General features: G+C 44.6%; 2 protein-coding genes across 11 annotated transcripts in view; both read right to left on the bottom strand.

Annotated features, from left to right (window-relative positions):
* Positions 1 to 303: 303 nt before the first annotated feature.
* On the bottom strand, positions 304 to 4,263 carry LOC127009670 (tRNA-splicing endonuclease subunit Sen34-like). 9 transcript variants are annotated; one of them, XM_050882949.1, is made up of 2 exons: positions 4,215 to 4,263; positions 304 to 1,847 (listed from the first exon to the last, which is right to left on the bottom strand). In XM_050882949.1, exon 2 carries the CDS (start codon positions 1,824 to 1,826, stop codon positions 825 to 827), a length of 1,002 nt encoding a protein of 333 aa, XP_050738906.1. In that variant the 5' UTR covers positions 1,827 to 1,847; positions 4,215 to 4,263; the 3' UTR covers positions 304 to 824. The 9 variants fall into 9 exon arrangements, with proteins under 9 accessions (XP_050738906.1, XP_050738910.1, XP_050738911.1 ...); XM_050882953.1 differs by lacking the exon at positions 4,215 to 4,263 and adding an exon at positions 4,178 to 4,212 and having other exon boundaries at positions 304 to 1,841; XM_050882954.1 differs by lacking the exon at positions 4,215 to 4,263 and adding an exon at positions 4,153 to 4,206 and having other exon boundaries at positions 304 to 1,841.
* Positions 4,264 to 9,438: 5,175 nt separating this feature from the next.
* LOC127009667 (guanylate cyclase 32E-like) overlaps positions 9,439 to 21,529 on the bottom strand; it is a 318,091-nt gene continuing 306,000 nt past the window's right edge. For both annotated transcript variants that reach the window (XM_050882945.1, XM_050882946.1), the window contains exons 22-29: positions 21,320 to 21,454; positions 19,395 to 19,507; positions 17,122 to 17,273; positions 14,541 to 14,639; positions 13,571 to 13,715; positions 12,782 to 12,880; positions 11,590 to 11,715; positions 9,439 to 11,291 (exon numbers count right to left, since the gene is read on the bottom strand). In XM_050882945.1, coding sequence (XP_050738902.1) covers positions 10,279 to 11,291; positions 11,590 to 11,715; positions 12,782 to 12,880; positions 13,571 to 13,715; positions 14,541 to 14,639; positions 17,122 to 17,273; positions 19,395 to 19,507; positions 21,320 to 21,454 — 1,882 coding nt within the window. In that variant the 3' untranslated portion in view covers positions 9,439 to 10,278. The remainder of the gene's footprint in view (positions 11,292 to 11,589; positions 11,716 to 12,781; positions 12,881 to 13,570; positions 13,716 to 14,540; positions 14,640 to 17,121; positions 17,274 to 19,394; positions 19,508 to 21,319; positions 21,455 to 21,529) is intronic.

Here is a 21,529-nt window from a genome sequence, read left to right as displayed (position 1 = left end):
GAAATTGTGAATGAACTTATTAGCAGGGATTAGTGGTTTGTGTATCATGCTCTGAAGGGTAAATTAGTGTAAAAGTTTGTTAAACCTTCCCTTTCCTATGATCTTGCCATAGGGTATTAATTGTTTGAGTCAATGGAATGGATGGAACATAAGGTGATTATTTTTATTATATTATTTAGTCTTAGGAGGGAAGTGGAAAGCTACCAGTATTTATGCAGGTGGAGGATTTCTAACTAGTCATGCTCTTGCATAAAATATCTTTTGATACTGATTTAATACAGATTTATATGAATATTCAATAAGCCTTTTTCGTGTTTTATTTTATATATAACCTCAGCTTCAAGATCCATATAATTGTGGAATCATTATCAATGTTTCTGTGTACCTGTTCATCTGGCAGCAGAATTGTATTGCACCTGCATGCCAGACAGTGTGGGGCAGGCATTGTAGGGGGACAGCCACAGTTCTGGCACACCTCTAAAACATGGCACTATCAGGCACTGTACTATATTCACTAAATGATCCAACATTGAGCAAATTTGTCTAGTAAAGTATCACAGCACCACTGAAGTCCACTCTGATTCACTGATGTATGTAAGTCTTTCAATCTTCATCACATCTTGGAACAATTCATCATCTCTTAGTTGACTAACTCATTGATGTACATGTCTCAATCTGCACCACACCTGAAAACACGTCATCTTTCCATATTTATCTACTTGTAGGGCCTTTGTCCTAGGGTAAGAGCACAACTGATATTTCTTCACTCTCCTCTATATAATTTACTGCTCCTCAAATAGTGGTAGGAACTTATCTTCAGATTCTCATAACTCTTCACCATCACTCTCCATACCCTCCTCCTGTTCATGATCCTCGTACCAGTGATAGGAATGGTAGATAACTTGTCCACTGTGGTCCAGGGTGGCCAGAACAAACGTTTTCTTGGTAGCTGCAGCTACTCGTGTAGCAGCAACCAGATCACACCCCTCTCCTGACTCCATCTGATTTTCTGCAACACATCTCACTATTGCATGAGCATGGTAGAGGTGAGGGTTCCCTGAATACACCAAGAAGTCACCCCCAAACTTGATGCCAGAGGTGAGGTAAAGGCCTTGGTGCCAGAGGTCACTGAACACTTTTGATTTGATCTTCTCATGCTGTGTGATGGGATAAGGCCAAGTACAGGGCTCTGCAGTCAGGTGGTTCAACAAAGGGTGGCGAGTGAAGACCTCCACAACCTGATGCTGAGGAGGTAGTGGCTGCAGCTTCTCTTCTTCCTCCTTTATCACCTCTTCTATGGTGAGAGTGAATGCTTCTGTCTTGCTTCCTGGAGTATCCTGTTTGACCTCCTTTGACTGCTCTTTGTTCTGCTTCATTAGGAATTTCTTTCTCTTACCTTCCAAGATCTTTCCTGCCATCTTCTTGACTTGGTCTATTCGTTGTCTGGCCGCCGCCTCTTTCTGTTCCCTGTAGCAGCTGTCCCTGTGGTTATTGAAGATGTCTTTCAGCATCTGTGAGGGTCTCTCCTTCATCTCTTTGTACTGCACTGTCTCTCCCAGTCCTTCCTCTAGCAGCAGAGTGACTTCCTCATGCAAAAGCTTAAGGGGGAGACCCAGTGTGTTGGACTGGTGAGGGTGGCGGGGAAGTGTCCCGGCAAGGCTGCCCACCACCCTGTACTCCCGCCACAGTTGCCACACATCCCGTGGGTCCCAAACGTATCCCTGTCCATGGTTCACTGTCACTTGCACCTTAGGAGTGCCATGTGTCACTTCAGAAGAGGTTTTGGGTGTCTCGTGCCCTTTGTGATTAGTGTGTTTCTGCTCCATTCATGTAGCTGAGACCTGTTGCTGTCAGAGAAGGATGTTGGCTATTACCTCCAGGAACCATTATTATTACTACTACTACAACTACTATTATTATTATGGTTCATCCACTGAAGTACCCTCACACTTAACAGGACCCCACACCCTCACATTTAACAGGACCCCACACAAGAACACTTAACAGAACCCCACACCCACACCCTCACACTTAACAGGACCCCACACAAGAACACTTAACAGAACCCCACACCCACACCCTCACACTTAACAGGACCCCACACAAGAACACTTAACAGAACCCCACACCCACACCCTCACACTTAACAGGACCCCACACAAGAACACTTAACAGAACCCCATACCCACACCCTCACACTTAACAGGACCCCACACCAGAACACTTAACAGAACCCCACACCCTCACACTTAACAGGACCCCACACCCTCACACTTAACAGGACCCCACACCCTCACACTTAACAGGACCCCACACCCTCACACTTAACAGAACCCCACACCTTCACACTTAACAGAACCCCACACCCTCACACTTAACAGGACCCCACACCCTCACACTTAACAGGACCCCACACCCTCACACTTAACAGGACCCCACACCCTCACACTTAACAGGACCCCACACCAGAACACTTAACAGAACCCCACACCCTCACACTTTACAGAACTCCACACCCTTACACTTGACAGGACCCCACACCCTCACACTTAACAGGACCCCACACCAGAACACTTAACAGAACCCCACACCCTCACACTTAACAGGACCCCACACCCTCACACTTAACAGAACCCCACACCCTCACACTTAACAGGACCCCACACCCTCACACTTAACAGGACCCCACACCCTCACACTTAACAGGACCCCACACCCTCACACTTAACAGGATCCCACACCCTCACACTTAACAGAACCCCACACCAGAACGCTTAACAGAACCCCACACCCTTACACTTGACAGGACCCCACACCCTCACACTTAACAGAACCCCACACCCTCACACTTAACAGGACCCCACATGAGAACACTTAACAGAACCCCACACCCTCACACTTAACAGGATCTCACACCTTTACACTTAACAGAACCCCACACCCTCACACTTAACAGAACCCCACACCCTCACACTTAACAGAACCCCACACCCTCACACTTAACAGAACCCCACACCCTCACACTTAACAGAACCCCACACCCTCACACTTAACAGAACCCCACACCCTCACACTTAACAGGACCCCACACCCTCACACTTAACAGGACCCCACACCCTCACACTTAACAGAACCCCACACCCTCACACTTAACAGGATCTCACACCTTTACACTTAACAGAACCCCACACCCTCACACTTAACAGAACCCCACACCCTCACACTTAACAGGACCCCACACCCTCACACTTAACAGAACCCCACACCAGAACGCTTAACAGAACCCCACACCCTCACACTTAACAGAACCCCACACCAGAATGCTTAACAGAACCCCACACCCTCACACTTAACAGAACCCCACACCAGAACGCTTAACAGAACCCCACACCCTCACACTTAACAGAACCCCACACCAGAACGCTTAACAGAACCCCACACCCTCACACTTAACAGGACCCCACATGAGAACACTTAACAGAACCCCACACCCTCACACTTAACAGGATCTCACACCTTTACACTTAACAGAACCCCACACCCTCACACTTAACAGAACCCCACACCCTCACACTTAACAGAACCCCACACCCTCACACTTAACAGGATCCCACACCCTCACACTTAACAGAACCCCACACCCTCACACTTAACAGGACCCCACACCATCACACTTAACAGAACCCCACACCCTCACACTTAACAGGATCTCACACCTTTACACTTAACAGAACCCCACACCCTCACACTTAACAGAACCCCACACCCTCACACTTAACAGGACCCCACACCCTCACACTTAACAGAACCCCACACCCTCACACTTAACAGGATCCCACACCCTCACACTTAACAGGACCCCACACCCTCACACTTAACAGAACCCCACACCCTCACACTTAACAGGATCCCACACCCTCACACTTAACAGGACCCCACACCCTCACACTTAACAAACCCCACACCCTCACACTTAACAGAACCCCACACCCTCACACTTAACAGGACCCCACACCCTCACACTTAACAGGACCCCACACCAGAACACTTAACAGAACCCCACACCCACACCCTCACACTTAACAGGATCCCACACCCTCACACTTAACAGGATCCCACACCCTCACACTTAACAGGACCCCAAACCCTCACACTTAACAGGATCCCACACACTCACACTTTGCAGGACCCCGCACCCACACCCTCGCACTTACCCTTGAACTTGAACCCACAATCTCCAAACAAATGATGCTAATGTTTGTGACTTTTCAACGGATCACTTAACGGGAGACTTTTTATTTATACCTTGAAGCAGAATTTGTGTACTTATCTTTGTTGACTATCATAAACACAATGAAATAATATACTGGGTTTTATAGATTCAGTCAAAACAGTGGTTATCGTGCGGCAAAATAGGAATATACTGGACCGTCTTAAGCCAAAAACGAACACTTATTCATTCCTCTCATCCATTGCTTCTCAGTATAGTCTCAATATTTGGCATGGGTGCTCTGTAAACTTAAATCATACGTTCTTGCCTTTTATAATGGATCGAGGTGCGTGTGTGAGTGCCAGTGTACGGAGAAGGGAAAGAAAGAAACAAACAAACTGCACCGTTGCCAGGATGAAATACCGTACTCAGCGCATCGTATTAACCGGTTTCTGACCCATAACTACTGCCAAGAAATACCAATAATTAACCATTTTAACGATAACTATATATATTGAGCCGGTTAACGGAGTGGAGGAGACAGTTTTGGGTAAGAAATCGGCAAACATAAGAGGCTGCAAGAGTACGACAATCTAGCAACGATGAAACCGAGGCACATGGTTCACTGTTACGAGCATTTTATAAGTGACTCAGAGCACCGTTGCCAGATTATCGTATTCACAGCCTCGTATTTACCGGTTTCTGAGCCATAGCTATTGCCAAAAAACACCAATAATTAACCATTTTAACGATAACTATATATGAAGGCAATTATTGGCGTCGAGGAGGCAGTTTTTGGGTCGGAAATCGGCACACATGGGAGGCTGAGTACGACAATCTGGCAACGTTGAGTCTCAGAGTACTGTGTCAGGTCGGGGTGGGGGCATATTGCTGTGCGTGACACTTTTTTTGACAATTTCCGAACTAAAAACACGGTATTTTACGTATTGGTTGCGTGTGCCAGAGTTTCAGTGTACAAAGATTCTACACGTGTGAGAATTAATGTCCCAAGCTTGCTGTGGAGGGCAAGAATAGAGGAGACATGATTTTAGGACCCCATGGCTGGTTGGCGGGCAGGCGGACTGATGCTGGTGAGTTGACTATTTAAGTTCATCCATTTTGCTGGTGGTCATTTTACAGCCCTTTTTGGTGACTGTGCATGCATCTACATTGGATTACGATATTCTATGTTCATATGTTATTACTCCGAATGTGTTTATGGATAAGTGTATGATTTGTTTTGTGAATTTTTGTTCGCTTTTTCAACCTCATCCCTTCACTCCGATCTATCTCTCATTAGAACGCTTTACTGCTCTCATTCTTTTTTCGCTTATTTCCACAGTGTTATAGTTTACCACATCTTCACAGCCCTCAGCTATGCATTCCCGCCTTTCCATCTTCTTTTCTGATATACTTCTCATTCATTCTGTCTCTTTACTCTCAGCTCTGCGTTAGGAACTTATGTAAAGCATAAGTTCTTTCCTTCCTGCCTCCACACAGCCCTAACACGGATCAGCTTCACCGCCTTCACCTACTTTCCCGCCATTCCATCTTCTTTTCTGATATACTTCTCATTCATTCTGTCTCTTTACTCTCAGCTCTGCGTTAGGAACTTGTGTAAAGCATAAGTTCTTTCTGCTTCCTTCCTGCCTCCACACAGCCCTAACACGGATCAGCTTCACCGCCCTCACCTATACTTTCCCGCCATTCCATCTTCTTTTCTGATATACTTCTCATTCATTCTGTCTCTTTACTCTCAGCTCTGCGTTAGGAACTTGTGTATAGCATCAGTCATTTCCGCTTCCTTCCTGCCTCCACACAGCCCTAAAACACCGATCAGCTTCCTCCTCTAACCACTTATTGTCCCTATTCCTTTTTGCCCACTACTATTTCCGCCTATCATAGTTGCTGCATTCCACAATTATATGTAGTACTGTGATTTCTTTCTCTCCTACCCAACAGCTATAGGTCTGGTTTTCCTCGTTCATGTTCAGGTCTTTCCAATTAGCCTACCTTCAAAGTGCCTGTTCGTGCCTTGAAAAGTATAGGTATAGTTTGCTTCCCCAGTCATCAGTCCCCGGCTCCCTCTCGTTCCTATTTTCTTCTTTAGTAGGCTACTGTAACGTTGAATTCTTAACACTTCCTGTAATCTGTTCTGCCCAGTATCTACTATTCTATTTCTAGTCCCCTTAATTAATTTCTATCTCATTCCTCATCTATGTCATGTTTTGTTTTATCTTCATTTCAACCACTCCAACTTTCTCCTCTAGGTTTTTATTTTCTCTGCGTCTTTTTTTATATTTAACTTTAACTCTGCTTCATTCTTGTTGGTGTTAAGTAAGTGTTGTACGCATAAATTTTAGCCCTAACCTTAATATTATTTGAGAGCACTATGGTTGTTTTGTGATTGCAACGTTTGTGTTAATGGGATCGGATCGGGTTCGAGTGTGATATTCGAGACACGTTAATGATTTTAACTACTTCAATTGTCGTTGTTGGGTGATCATGTAACTTAACTCACCATCTACGGGAGGCGGGGGCATTATAACACATCCCTTTCGTGCCATGTGTATTGTATGTATACGTACAGTGAACTCTACACTATGGACCGGAAACTTGCCCCAGCCCTGTCATTAAGCCGCGAATTTTGTAAAATCAACCGCTTTGGTGCGAATCGCCATAACTCCCTTATTTCTGGGGCTACATAAATGTTTTTGGTATCAATCGACGGCAAAATGAAAGGGCTATAATTTTTAATCAGCGACCGGGCTCAAAAACCGACTCGAAAGGGTAATAAATCGAATAAATTCGCAACAAAACAATTCTGAAAAAAAACTATTTTTGAGTTCCCAACCTTGAAACCCACTCTTACTTTGAGGATTTCAAAAAACTTATTTAACAAACAATTTAGCCCTACCAATGTGCTTTCCAATATGATGCATAACATTTCCCTACGCCCAGTAGTTTCGTCGCTAGAGCTCGAAACGTAAACCCTTTTGAGAGCGATTTTGATGAATTCCAGACACTGCTGTTTTTGTCTAGTGTGGCATTGCTATTTCCTCTAGAAGGCTGTAATTCTTCTTGGCAATGTAGTTTGATCAGGTCGAAGGATCTTTTGATAGTTCGAATCCAAGTTTGTCGTCGAGCCGTCACAAAATAGCCTGTTTTTCGGCCCTTTTGCCGCGATTTGGACACGTCTTAGTTTTTTGCTTATAACTTTTTATTTTATTTATTTAGTGCTTTCCAATTTTTTTTCTGATTATTAATCTGTATTAATAGAGCTTTCATTTGCTACCAAACACGCCTTCCTAGTTTCAGTAGTTTTTGCTCGAACTTGACCAGTCGCGACGAAAATTCGCCGAATCTGACTCATTTCACGCGCCGCGACGAAAATCCTTCCCGACGCCACAAAAATTAATATATCTGCATACAAATTCATATATGAACACTTCAATATGTTGACTATCTTGTTTTAAAATCATTGTAAGATAACTATATAAAAAAGTTACTATTTGTATAATCATTTGACTATATAAATCAACCTATATTAAGCGCCTTATTATACATGTTATTTTATTTTATTTTATTTTATTTAGTATTCAACCCTATTTTTCTTCCTATTTATGAATAATATATTTAATTTGCTTTCTTTTAATACCATATATATATATATATATATATATATATATATATATATATATATATATATATATATATATATATATATATTTATATATATAATAGCTTAAATTATATGCAAATCTTCTTGAATGCTTTGTCTGTCTTCGTCAGTGAGGACCGAATTACCACTCTTTGTGTCGTCAACAAATTCACTAATAAGATTCTTAAGTCCAACGTCAACGTCATTGATGTAAATTATAAACCGTACTTGGCCAAGAACTGAGCCCAGAGGGACACCACTAGTGAGACAGGCGCTCACTCTGAGTTAAACCCACCAGTCAATTACCACTCATTAATGTCTGTTGCCACTGAACCCTATCAGTGACATCTCAAGTAATGGACGGCTTACTCTTTTGATTTTGCGGCGCCCTTGTCATTAAGCCGCGAATTTTGGAAAATCAACCGCTTTGGTGCGAATCGCCATAACTCCCTTATTTCTGGGGCTTCAGAAAAGTTTTTGGTATCAATCGACGGCAAAATGAGAGGGCTATATTTTTTAATTAGCGACCGGGCGCACCAAAGCGGTTGATTTTCCAAAGTTAGCGGCTTAATGACAAGGGCGCCGCAAAATCAAAAGAGTAAGCGTCCATTACTAGAGATGTCACTGCTGTTGCTCAACCAATTTGCGATCCATTGGTATACTTTACCGGCAATAGTGGGCAAGGAGAGAGAGAGATATATATATATATATATATATATATATATATATATATATATATATTTATATATATATAGAGAGAGAGAGAGAGAGAGAGAGAGAGAGAGAGAGAGAGAGAGAGAGAGAGAGAGGAAACCCCCCCTGCTTTGCCTGTAATGTGTATATTATAATGTACATGTGTATGTATGACTGTACGTGTGGCGACACCCGGTCGGTGTCGCACAACAGGATGTCTAACAACACGTCGTGCTTTTGGCCGTGGGAAGCTGTGATGAACTGACACTAGGATCAGCAAATGATGACTTTCATCAACAGTCATCAACCGGAACCCACACCCTTCCGGACGAACTACAAGCAAATAAAACGGGCGAACAACGCGGAGGAGAGAAGACGGGTGACGGGCAGGCGAGCGGTGCTCTGCCGCCCCGCGCCCTGCAGCGGTGTGGCTGTCTCTGATTTCGTGCGTCTCGCTCACGTAAACTGTAAACCTTATGTAGTACAACTGTTGATATAGTTCAAATACATTTGGTATTTGTATTAACCTGAGAGAGAGAACTAAAGTGAACTAAAGTGAACTTATAACGGCTACCGCTCGGCCACACATCACTTAACTAAAAGGCTATTGTGTTGTCTCAACCACTTCAGTCAACTGGAGAACGCAGGCAACGGTACACCGGACCTGACGTGAGACAGCAGTTCGCGCCTTAAACTTAAACGTAACACGTTACATTAACCACGTTAAAAATGACGCTTAAAAGTCGTTAACATGCCCAGTAGTAGTGGATGAAGAAAATAAAGAGGAAGGAAGGGAGATGAAGAAAAAAGAACAGTGGGAGTGGAGAGGATGTATGAATAATCAGTTGTTATAATCATCAATAGTTTATTTTTACATACTTTTATATAAATAGTTGAACTTTCATCTGCTTAACTGACACGGAAACGTTGTGAGGTGCGTCTATACATATTGGCAACATTCATAGTGCGGCTTGTGTGTGTGTGTGTGTGTGTGTGTGTGTGTGTGTGTGTGTGTGTGTACATGGGCTACTAAAGTTACGCGTGAATGAGGAAGCCTTCACATAATTTCTGTTACACACACAAACAGGTACATTTTAATTAGTTTTTTTCGACACCTTGGTAACTGAAACCAACGGCCATGCACCATTTTACTTCACATTTAACGTAAATAATTTTCTTCTGTCGCCACACTTATTAATCTCCATGTTTTTATTCCCTTCCCGTTACATCCTTTACTTGTTATTCACAGTTTATTATTATGTCAGCTTCATTAAGTCAGCCGCCCGTTCCCCTCACACACCTGACTCGCTACACCCACTTCTCTTCCATCCATATACATAGCCTTTATTTTTATAGCACACGTTTGCTTTTGTTTCTTATCAGCTGTCTTCTCCCTTTCCGATTCGTGTCTCCGTCACCACAATCGTCATCTTACACCACTTTGTCATTGCACGTATCCTTCCATCATCCTTCACGGACGTCTTTCACCGTCACCTAACAACGCCTGGGCTCTCTGTCGTGTCCTTAGCTTAACAGTGCTCAGTAACACTTATTGCCTCAACACTTCACTGACACGGAAATTGTTCTTTCCTTTCAAGTTCTTCACATCCAGTTCGAGTATTCCATCAGTTGGACGGGTGGTGCATGCTGGGGCGTGGGCGTCACACTCATGTCGTTCCTTTCCCCGTCGGGGTGGTGTGAGGTGTGGGGCGGGTCACACGGGGGTTTCCCGTTCTGGCGGTGCGCGGGCCGTCCGCAACTCGTTGATGATCCTGTAGTTGGCAACGCCCGCCAACAAGGGGGCGGACTCCTCACATTCCGCCGCAGAGCTCCCGTCCTGACGGCCACAGAAGCGCAATCTTGCCGTCCGCCCTTCGCTGCCCTCGTTGCCCGCCGCCGACCCCGCCATGGAGTCACCATCGGTCGCACTGCTCCGCCGCCCCTGGGGAAGCCATCGGCCGCTGCTCGCCGCTAGAGTGTATCTGGGCTTGCCGGTCCCGTTCGTCGTCCGTCCACACACGTTGGTGCAAGGGGGCGTCGCGAGCACCAGGTCGAGGGCGGACGGGGAGAGGTGGGCGGTATCATGGCTGTCTGGGTGTTGCTTGTTGAGTCTGAGGGTGTAGGGCGGGGGCTCACCGGGCGTGGGCGGCGGCCCCTCCCCGCTGTGCTCTACCATGCTGGCGGGGCGGGACGCGCCCACTTCGCTGACGGATGTGCGACGGCTGGCAGCCAGGGCCTCGTCCTCGCCCGAACCGGCCTGTGAGGAGGCGGGTGAGGGTGCCAAGTCGGTGTGTGCCAGCAGGGGACTGTCGTCCCGCGGCACTGCTAAGGATGGCCCACGGCTGCGGCGCGGGCCGTCACGCGACTCTTTGATGCATGGGTACGAGTTCCTTTTGGCCTCAAGGGCCGGACGACGCGACCCTCCGCCGTCCTCCGAGGCGGGCGAGGATGGCGCCTGCGGCGATCCGGCCTCGAGGGCGGGATCTTCATGTGAACGGATCGCCAGCTCCTCGGAAAGAGCGAATTTGTGGTGCTGCGGGGACTCGAGGCTCAAGCTACTGGGCAGCGGCGAGGCAGGGGTCCTGACGCAACGCAGGGAGCCGCGCGCCACGCCTATGCCGATGCCCGTGGTGCTGCTCCCGCCGCCCACACAGCCGTTCCTGGTGGCCTGCAGGCCCCGCTGGCGCCGAGTCTTCTCGCGGCGACGCTTCCACTCCGGGTCTTCACCTGGAGAATAGAGAACACTTGCAGCGGTCTCTCGGCGACCCTAGCCGAACAATACAACAACAGCTACTACTACTACTACTACTACTACTACTACAATTACTACTACTTCTACTACTATTACTACTACTGCTACTACTACTACTATAATTTTTTACCAAATTGATAATGTTTTACTACTACTACTTCTACTACTACTACTACTACTACTACTACTACCGCCATCCCTATCCTCACCACCACCTCCACAACGTTCACTAACTTCACACCACCACCACCACCACCACCAGCCGACACTTACCCACAAGCCAGTAGGTCGTCATCTCACCCTTGCCTTTGACCTTGACCTGACCTCGCTCCTCCAGCACATAGCCGCCCACCTTCTCCAGGATGTTGCGACACGACACAGAGCAATGGATCCGCAGGGCTGTGGGGGAAGACGGAGATATAAGACTTGCCAAGGAAGAAATAACAAAGGACTGCGAACCTACCTAACCTACCCAAAAGAATCCGATACTTTTTTTAATAGTCAGAATATTACTTGATCATCTATAGACGACTGAGAATGGAAACTGTGGACACTGAAACTTCTACTTGGACACCGGTACATATATAAAGATCGTACCTATATCGTAAAAGAAAAGGAGGTTTGTATTTATTAATTAAGCATGTCTCCAGGGAAATTGAAAGTTTGTGTGTAAGATTGATACGTAATCCCAATATAACAAGTACTTGGGAATAAAAAAAAGAAAATGGAGTGTGAATATAATTAATACCTGTTTGCAGATGATTAAGTAGTGTAAATAAGAGACTTGTTGTACTCAGAATTACTACCAAATAGCCAAGAACGAAGTAATTGGAAGTGACGGTTGTAAAATTAAACAAAGGCCGAAAATGGTATGGAAATTAGCGTTGGTTTTTGAGATGGTTATACCTGACGTGTCTTAGTAAAGGAGAGCTTGGCATATGACCGACTGAATAAATAAAAAAAAACAAAAAAAAAAACGCAAATTTGAACGAAGACGGTAGGCTAACGTTGTGCTATGAGGGGCGGCATTACATATATCTACCAAACTTGTTAGCGTCTATTGCGTCCGAAGAAAGGGCCGAAGGTTCATATCGTTCTTGATCTCGTTGCTTCCTTTGGTGTTATTAAGGGAAAGAAGAAATAAAGAAGAAGGAAAAGACAAGAAAAAAATCACGACAGCGAGCAAGTCATTCGTCAGTCTCATATATATATTTTTTCTTCATACACGAGTTTGTTACACCACCACCACCACCACCACCTCCTCCATTACCATCACCACCACCACCACCTCCATCACCACCACCACCACCACCATCACCACTATCACCATTATACAGCCTCACTCCTCACCACCACCAATTACCAGTCACCACCACCACTGTCACCACCACTCCTCACCACCACCACCACCACTTACCACCCCTCCCTCCCCCCTTCCCCCACCATCACCTCCACCTGTGCCCACCTTGCCCCGATGACTCCATGCGCGAGGCAGTGTTGACGGTGTCCCCGAAGAGGCAGTACCGCGGCATTTTGAGGCCCACCACGCCGGCACACACAGGCCCTGGGGGTGGGGGAGAGATAGATAGGTAAATAGATAAATAGGTAGATAGAGAGAGAGAGAGAGAGAGAGAGAGAGAGAGAGAGAGAGAGAGAGAGTCCCACTAACCCCTGATTTTTGAAACGTCATGTGTTAGTCTTTATTTTAACAGTAATGTGGCTGATATGTACTTTTTTTACCCCGTTTCTCAAGGCGTGGTTAGTTTTTTTTGTATCCCTTTTTACGACTGAGTCTGTAATGTCACACACACACACACACACACACACACACACACACACACACACACACACACACACACACACACACACACACACACACACACACACACACACACACACACACACACACACACACACAGACACAAACACATACACACACGATTTTCTACTAGCATGGTTTCAGAAATAGGAGGTCCTGCTATTAACTCTGTGAAAATCCAACACTTCTAACTCAATCCTAAAAATGGTATAAAAACATCAACTGAATAAATACTAACACTACGTTTAACAAATAAAAAAAAAGCGTAACTAAGAACTGCATCACTTTCTTTCTTTCTTTCTTTCATTCTTTCCTCGTACCCTTCCCTCCTTCACTCTCCTCCTCACCCTCGAGTCATGTAATATATCACAGCACACACACACACACACACACACACACACACACACACACACACACACACACACACACACGCACCTGAGTGGAGGCCGATACGCAGCTTGAGGGTGTCCGAGGGTCTGTGTCTGATGGTGAAGCGTTTGATGGCGTCCAGCAAGTGAAGCGACATGGACGCCACCTCGCCTGCGTGCTGGTCCTCGTTACGGATGGGCAGCCCGCTCACCTGGAGGAGGAGGAGGAGGAGGAGGAGGAGGAGGAGGAGGAGGAGGTGGATATAGTGGAAGGGGAGGAGTGTGGTGTTGGTGTATGATGGTGGAGGGGAAAGAGGAGGAGGAGGAGGAGGAGGAGGAGGAGGAAAAAATGTGGAAAAGGAGGGGAGAAAGGAAAATAAAAACGAGGAAGAGGAAGAAGAAGAATTTTGGTTAACTGTGCTTCCGTCTATTCCTTCATCATTCTCTTTTATATTCTATTCTACTTATCTATGAATTTTCCCTTTAACTGCCTCTTTTTCACTTTTTTTTCATCGTTCGTTATTCAAACCTCAATCGCTTACTCATACATTCGCATTCTTTACACATAGAGACTTTTCACTTTCTTTCCCTCTTCATTCATTTCTTCGTATACATAAACCCCTACAGAAAGAAACAAAGCATACACTAATACCTTTCTTCTTCTTTATCCTACACACATACTCCCTAGTTTACTTGTCACACACTTATTAGACAGAATCACCATCAACATCATTGCCAAGCATCATTAACTTAAACCTCCACCTCTCACATCAACTATTTCCAAAGGTCAAAAAGGAGATCAATCGTTTTTTTATGAGTGCTTTTTCACAATCATAGCATAGAAGAAGGATCAATCTACCACCAGGGCCATTAAACCACCCCTGAAAATGCCCAAAACTCCTACGAGAAGCGTGTTAGATATGTGTGTTGGGTAGCATAAGGGTTGGAGAATTATGGCCTCTGGAGTGTCCCTTTGTAGCCAGCACTAAACATACACACTCGGGTCACCAAACACTCAGAGCCAGGCCGCTACGTACCACCATGTAGGCGTCCCCGATCGTCTCCACCTTGTAGACGTCGTAGTGGCCGATGATGGAGTCGAAGCAGGTGTACAGGTCGTTGAGGAAGTCCACCACCTGCCGGCACGTACAAATAGGTCAGTACGTGAGGAGAGGAGCAGGCTAACGTCGGTCGCTTCTGCCTCTCCAATCAATTATTTTTAAAGTCCCAAAAAGAGGCAAAGCGCGGTCTCATGTGTGTCTTTCTACGTTCATGGTACAGAGGCTTGGTCAAACTAACATCAGGGTCATAAAACTACCCACGAATAGGCTTCTGTCTCTCAAATCAATTACTTCTAAAGGCCAAAATAGAGGCAAAGCGCGGTCTCATGAGTGTCTTTTTACGTTCATGGTATAGAGGCTTGGTGAAACTAACATCAGGGTCATAAAACTACCCACGAATAGGCCCGCAACTCCTACGAAAGCCTTGTTAAATGTATGTACTGGGGCGGCGAAATGTTTAAGAATATGACTCTGAGGAAGATGAGTGTTTTGAGACAGGTATTCAGATCATGGAAACAAAAGGAGGAGGGTATCAGGACACCTCTCCTCCCGAAATTGACCTATCTTTCGGCCACTCCTCTAACTCTTTTTAGGAGCAGTGAGTAGCGGGCTTTTTTTTCACATTTGTTTCCTTTTTTTTATGCCCTTGAACTGACTCCTCTGCTGTAAAAAAAAAAGAAAAGAAAAAGAGCAGCAGTATAGGTTAAGCAGTAGATACAAGTGCCTACCCTTTACATCATTGAATACTATCGCTAAACCAACCACGATGACCCAGCAAGCACCAACAAGACTTCACAGCACAGTATAGGTTAAGCAGTAGATATAAGTGCCTACCCTTTGCGTCGTTGAATATTATCGCTAAACCAACCACGATGACCCAGCAAGCACCAACAAGACCTCACAGCACAGTATAGGTTAAGCAGTAGATATAAGTGCCTACCCTTTGCGTCGTTGAATATTATCGCTAAACCAACCACGGTAACCCAGCAAGCACCAACAAGACCTCACAGCACAGTATAGGTTAAGCAGTAGATATAAGTGCCTACCCTTTGCGTCGTTGAATATTATCGCTAAACCAACCACGGTAACCCAGCAAGCACCAACAAGACCTCACAGCACAGTATAGGTTAAGCAGTAGATATAAGTGCCTACCCTTTGCGTCGTTGAATATTATCGCTAAACCAACCACGATGACCCAGCAAGCACCAACAAGACCTCACAGCACAGTATAGGTTAAGCAGTAGATATAAGTGCCTACCCTTTGCGTCGTTGAATATTATCGCTAAACCAACCACGATGACCCAGCAAGCACCAACAAGACCTCACAGCACAGTATAGGTTAAGCAGTAGATATAAGTGCCTACCCTTTACATCATTGGATATTATCGCTAAACCAACCACGATGACCCAGCAAGCACCAACAAGACCTCACAGCACAGTATAGGTTAAGCAGTAGATATAAGTGCCTACCCTTTGCGTCATTGGATATTATCGCTAAACCAAACACGATGACCCAGCAAACATTTGAAACATTTGAAACATTTATTAATAGCCTATTAGGTACAGTTACATAATATGTTGTATGTATTGTTCGAGGCCAGCCTTTATATAAGCATAAGCTTTTCAGGCAAAACACCAACAAGACCTCGCATTTCTCAGCAATTCATGGAACGGAGCAGCAGTAGGTTAAGTGGTATAAGTGCATCCCCTCTCCGCCATCGACCATTAGCTTTACAACCACGTTAGTCCAGCAGCACCAACAAGACCTCACGTTTCTCACCATCCACTCATCTTGTGCATATCGAGTTGGAGAGAGTTGAACAAAGATGAGTCTAGCCTAGCAGTCATATCGTGGAGGCAAGAGTGAAGCAGCTTGACAGAGAGGGATAGAATAGATAAGGGTAACAGTACATAGGCTAAAAAAAAAAAAAAAAAAAAGGAAAAAGAGGAGCGTATTTTCGGAGCAAATGTCAAACAGCTCAACGTTGCCAGCTTTTTGTCCTTAGCTCATTGATATTTTCCGGTTTCTGACCAATAACTATTGCAAAAACATCAATAATTACCGATTTTAACAATAACTTTAATTAAATAGTGTTACTTGTGTGGATACTGGGTACGACAGTTTTTGGGTCTGAAACTGATAAAGGCAATGTTTTGAGTACGATAATTTGGTAACGCTGGTCAGACTGCCTTCCTTTCTTCTTCCCCTATTCTCAACACATTTGCCTTCCTTTCTTTTTCCCCTATTCTCAACACATTCCCTTTCCCTTTCGTAATCACATTTCCTCCTTTTTTCCCCCTCTCTCCCTCTTTCCTTTCTTCCTTCTGTAGTTTCCCTCATTCCCTCCTTTCTTTCCTTCATCACTCCCTTCCTTCCTTATTATTATTTAGAGCTTGAGACTGCCTATCGGTGGGCGCGGACTAAATATCACCGGACATTAGGTTAGGTTAGGTTAAATGAGTTTTTTGTTTTATTTCGGTAAGTCTTTGTCCTCCTTTGTTTATGGCCGATGAGGTTATGCCCGGTGAGATTATGTCCCACACTCGCCTATCGTACCTGCAGTGGGGTGGACTCCGCCGACATCTCAGTGAAACCCACGATGTCACTGAAGTAGATGGTGACGCAATCGAAGTTCTCAGCCTCGACTTTCCTGCCTCGTTTGAGCTGCTCGGCCACGTAGCGGGGCAGCATCTCATACAGCAAGGCCTCTGTGGACATGAGAGTGCGTGAGGTGAAGGAAGAAAGTCAGACGAGGAGAGGGGAAAAGGAAAGCGCGTTTATAGAAAGAGGACAAAAGTAGAGGAAGGAAGGAAGGAAGGAAGGAAGGGAGTGATGAAGGGAAGAAAGAAGGGAGTGAAGGAAACTAGAGAGAGAAGAAAGGAAAGAGGGAGTGAGGAAAAAAAAAAAGGAATAGTGATTACGAAAGGGAAAGAGAACGTGTTGAGAGAGGTGAAAGAATGTAGGTACTGTTTTTATGTAACCATCTTTAATTAACAATAAGGTGAAGGGAACAACAGTCCAGACGACGAGAGAAAACAGGAATGCGCATTTGTAGTACGAGAAAAAGAGGAGAGGAGAGGAGAGAGGAACGAGAATGTTAGGAGAAAGAGAATGTGCCGTTTTTATGCAACGCTAACATTACCCAATAAGGCAATCAGGAGTCGCAATGGAATATAATCAAAGCGAAATTAACCCGTACCTGTAGCCATAGCCGGTAAATCCGAGCCATTCCGGTAACGAGAGTAATTAAAAACATATCAAAACAAATGGAGGTAAATTAAGCCAGTGTACAGACGCGTATTCCTGACATCGAGCAAGGACGAGAGGCAAACAGGTGTGTGGAAGGGCTCACGCGAACACCGGCATAAGATAGATTGAAAAAAATAGATAGACAGATGGATAAATTGATATACAGATAGATTAATAGATGGATAAAACACTGGAATATAAGACAGATGGATAAATAGACATACAGATAGATTAATAAATGGATAAAACACTGGAATATAAAGAGAGTGCAAGCTTCTTCTGTTAAACTCTCATTATCTATTTTACCAAAACGTGCATGACCTTATTTCAACATCCCTTAATAGATGGATAAACAGCTTGGTAGACAGGCACGGGTTATAGGTTAGTGAGTATGCAGAAAGGCAGATAGGTAGGAAGGTTGTTAAATATTAAATAATGAGGATGTTGGGTGTAACTTGATAAGATAAACAGCGAGCATCAGGAATAGATCGTGTTGCTTATCAGTTCGCCTCTTCGTCCCTTGAGGCCGTGTGCGTCTCCATGGCAACAGCGACGCTTTACGTTTTGTTTACTACTTTTTTTTATTTTCTTACAGTTTCGGTGTTGTCTACCGCAGCACCGTGTGTGTAAAGGGGCTATTACACTGGGCAAATTTTCCGTGGATCTTCAGTCAAACCACGATTTCCGCTGACGTGGTTCTCATATTTCCGTGGTTTTCTGACGTGTCCACGATCTTCCAAAGCTACGGTAGATTTCCCCGAAGGACGGCGGTATTACTCACCATCATCATCATCAGCAATAACAAGAAACAAATGAGAACCACCCTAGTGGAAATCGTGGTTTGACTGAAGATCCACGGAAAATTTGCCCAGTGTGATAGCCCCTTAAAGCACTCGTTTTAATACCAGAAGTCGAAATAACCACACATTCAGAAATGATATCCAACATCAAATTCAATTGTACTACTATACATTTCAGCGGCAGACAAACGCTGTTTTTCGCAAATATCTCCTAAACGAATCTATGGATCAGTATGATATTTCAGCACACTACCTATAATACCCGGACCTAATTTATGGCTAACCTACCACATTACTATATGTCTTATGTGACGAGTTTAAAAATAACACAAACCCGACGAGTCATGTTGACGCATTCGAAGGAAAGTGAGCACCCTCCCAAACTATTCTTCTCGCTCTCGTTATCCCTCCTCTTCTCCCCCTAACTTCTCGCCTCCCTCATCACTCTTGTGTCCCTCCCTATTTCTCCCATCACTGTATTATATATTAGAATGTTATGTACGTGTATATGTATAGATAGTATGATTATTACCTCAGATAATGGTACAGTTCCAATGAGGCAAGACGTATATCACGTTGAGAAGTACAGTACAACAGCCTGAAGAGGGCAACCAGGAGGGGATAGAGTAGGGAAGGAGTGCTCTTTGGGTTGTTCGGGGCGTTGGTGACACTCGTCCGATTCTGTTTAACACCTTAGATATGATGACTGGATTATAACACATATTGCAACATGGTATATTAGCCATAAATCCGCCGCTGAAATGTATAGTGTAGTCTCACCCGTTTTCTTCTTCTCCTCGATCAGCAGGTCCGTCCTCTCGTCCACCAGCGCCTCGAGGTTGTTGGCGTACTTCTCCATCATCGCCAGCATGTTGTCGAAGATGTTGGGCTTCCTGCAGGGAGGGGAGGGAGAAAAGAACTTATATATTAGTTTCTTTTTGCTTCCCCCGGCGGAGAATAGGACGCGGGAAAGGGGTCGTTTACGGGGAAAAAGATGTGTTGTGATTACGCCCGGATTGCTGTACTGCTTTGTCCTGGCCAGTTCGTGGAATCCCGCTCTGTGTCTCGAGGGTTTTGTTGGCTGTCGGGCTTGTGATGCTTCTTGTTGTTGTTGTTGTTGTTGTTGTTGTTGTTGTAACGTGTAAATAAGGGACAGCGGTGATGATTTAGACATCCCATTCATTGTAGAACGTCTGGGATCGAGTTTCGCGAGATCTTGGGTCAATGTCAATCAGAGCAGTACTTTTCCACGCTGGTCAGCTTTTTTTTTGCATTCCTTATTTAGATTTTTTAGGGTGTATCATAAGCTATCACTAAACGGGCATGGCAAATAGCGGATTGTGCATTATTACGGCGAAGCAGGGATACATGGCGAGGATATTTCCGTAAAACCCGAATAATTGGCTCGTGCTGGAAGTGGAGTGTACCCGGCCATTTCCTTTTTTATTAGTTTGTGATGTAGTTTCATACAGTCAGTTATCCATGATTTTTATGAATTTTATATAATTTTAAACAATATTTGTGTTGGAACAAGTGTGAGGAGGTTAATTTGGTTAATTTATAATCAGATATTGTGCATGTGAGAGAAAGAGGAATGTTCCATAATTTTGAAGATATTTTAGTTTTAGTTTTTCATGATTTTTTTCTGCAAATATTATGATGACATTTTTGTACTTATACAGATGGTTTATAATTAACGATTTCTTGTTTGTTAGCCAATCCAACTTCGTTATATGCACGTTATGCCGAGTTGCACGAGTGTCCGTACCATCCCACCTCCCTGGCCGGACCAACACCACGGGTAAGGATGGTTCGGACGATTTAGAAACCTGTGTTTTATCATCTACTGCAAAAAGCTGTAAATTGCTACGGATGTGATATTAACAAACAGAAGAGCCAAATGATGAAGGAACATTTTGAGATCAACAACATTTCACTGCTGCTTCAACAACACACACACACACACACACACACACACACACACACACACACACACACACACACACACACACACACCGGCTTCCTGCTTAATTAATCTGTGTACCCATCAGTTAGGGAGCTGCTCTAATTGTGACTCTCGTATTAGTCTGATTAAAAACAAAACAAAACACGAACAGTAATTATTATCTTGTTTATCTGCATATCGGCTATGGAGGAAGTATTTGTCTGCTCCGTATTTGCGAAACCTTTTTTTTTAGAATGAGTATCGTGGTTCGTCTGTTCTTTCTTTCACAGTTGCCAGTCTGACTATGATACTATTGGCGTAAGTAAGGCGTTCATTATTTTCATCATCATTATCATCTTTATATATATTTTTTGTTGTTCTTGTGATTCATCGTCTTTTCTTGTTTTCTTCATCGTTTTCTTAATTATTCTCTTTTTTTCTTTCTTCTTCTTCTTCTTCTTCTTCTTCTTCTTCTTCTTCTTCTTGCCATCATTATTATCACCACCATTCATAGACTATCATTATCACTCCTATTAGCATCAGTATCATCATCATCATTACAACCACCACCACCTTCCCTCATGATTCGGTAGAAGACTATTTTTTCCTATACCAAACCAAACTCACCCCCAGACCAAGACCAAGCTTTTCGTCCGTCGTTGGAGTGCCGTTACAAAGGCGAAACTCCCGACCGACTACTATTATCCATTCAAGCACTAACCCTTTCCGAACGTTCAATGGGGCACTGCGCTATACTCACAGGCCTTTGCGCAGCGGTCTTAGCTTGATCTTGATACTCCTGAAGTCGGGTCTCTCCTCCGGCACCTCGGCCCAGCACTCAGTTAGCACCACACGCACACAGTCCAGGGAGCTCTCCATGGCTGCGAGGGTCGGCCTGGAAGGAGGAAAAACTTATGAGGGGAAGAGAGAGTGACTGCTACAAACATCTACTGTAACCAACAGAATCATG

This window comes from Eriocheir sinensis, chromosome 41, assembly GCF_024679095.1.
Source record: "Eriocheir sinensis breed Jianghai 21 chromosome 41, ASM2467909v1, whole genome shotgun sequence".
Classification (NCBI taxonomy): Eukaryota; Metazoa; Arthropoda; class Malacostraca; order Decapoda; family Varunidae; genus Eriocheir; species Eriocheir sinensis.
The sequence above is the reverse complement of the archived record's forward strand: the minus strand, read 5'-3'. Positions and strand labels throughout refer to the sequence as shown.

Coding starts and splice junctions, on each gene's coding strand:
- LOC127009670 (XM_050882949.1), bottom strand. CDS start 1,826: ATGGAGCAGAAACACACTAATCACAAAGGGCACGAGACACCCAAAACC.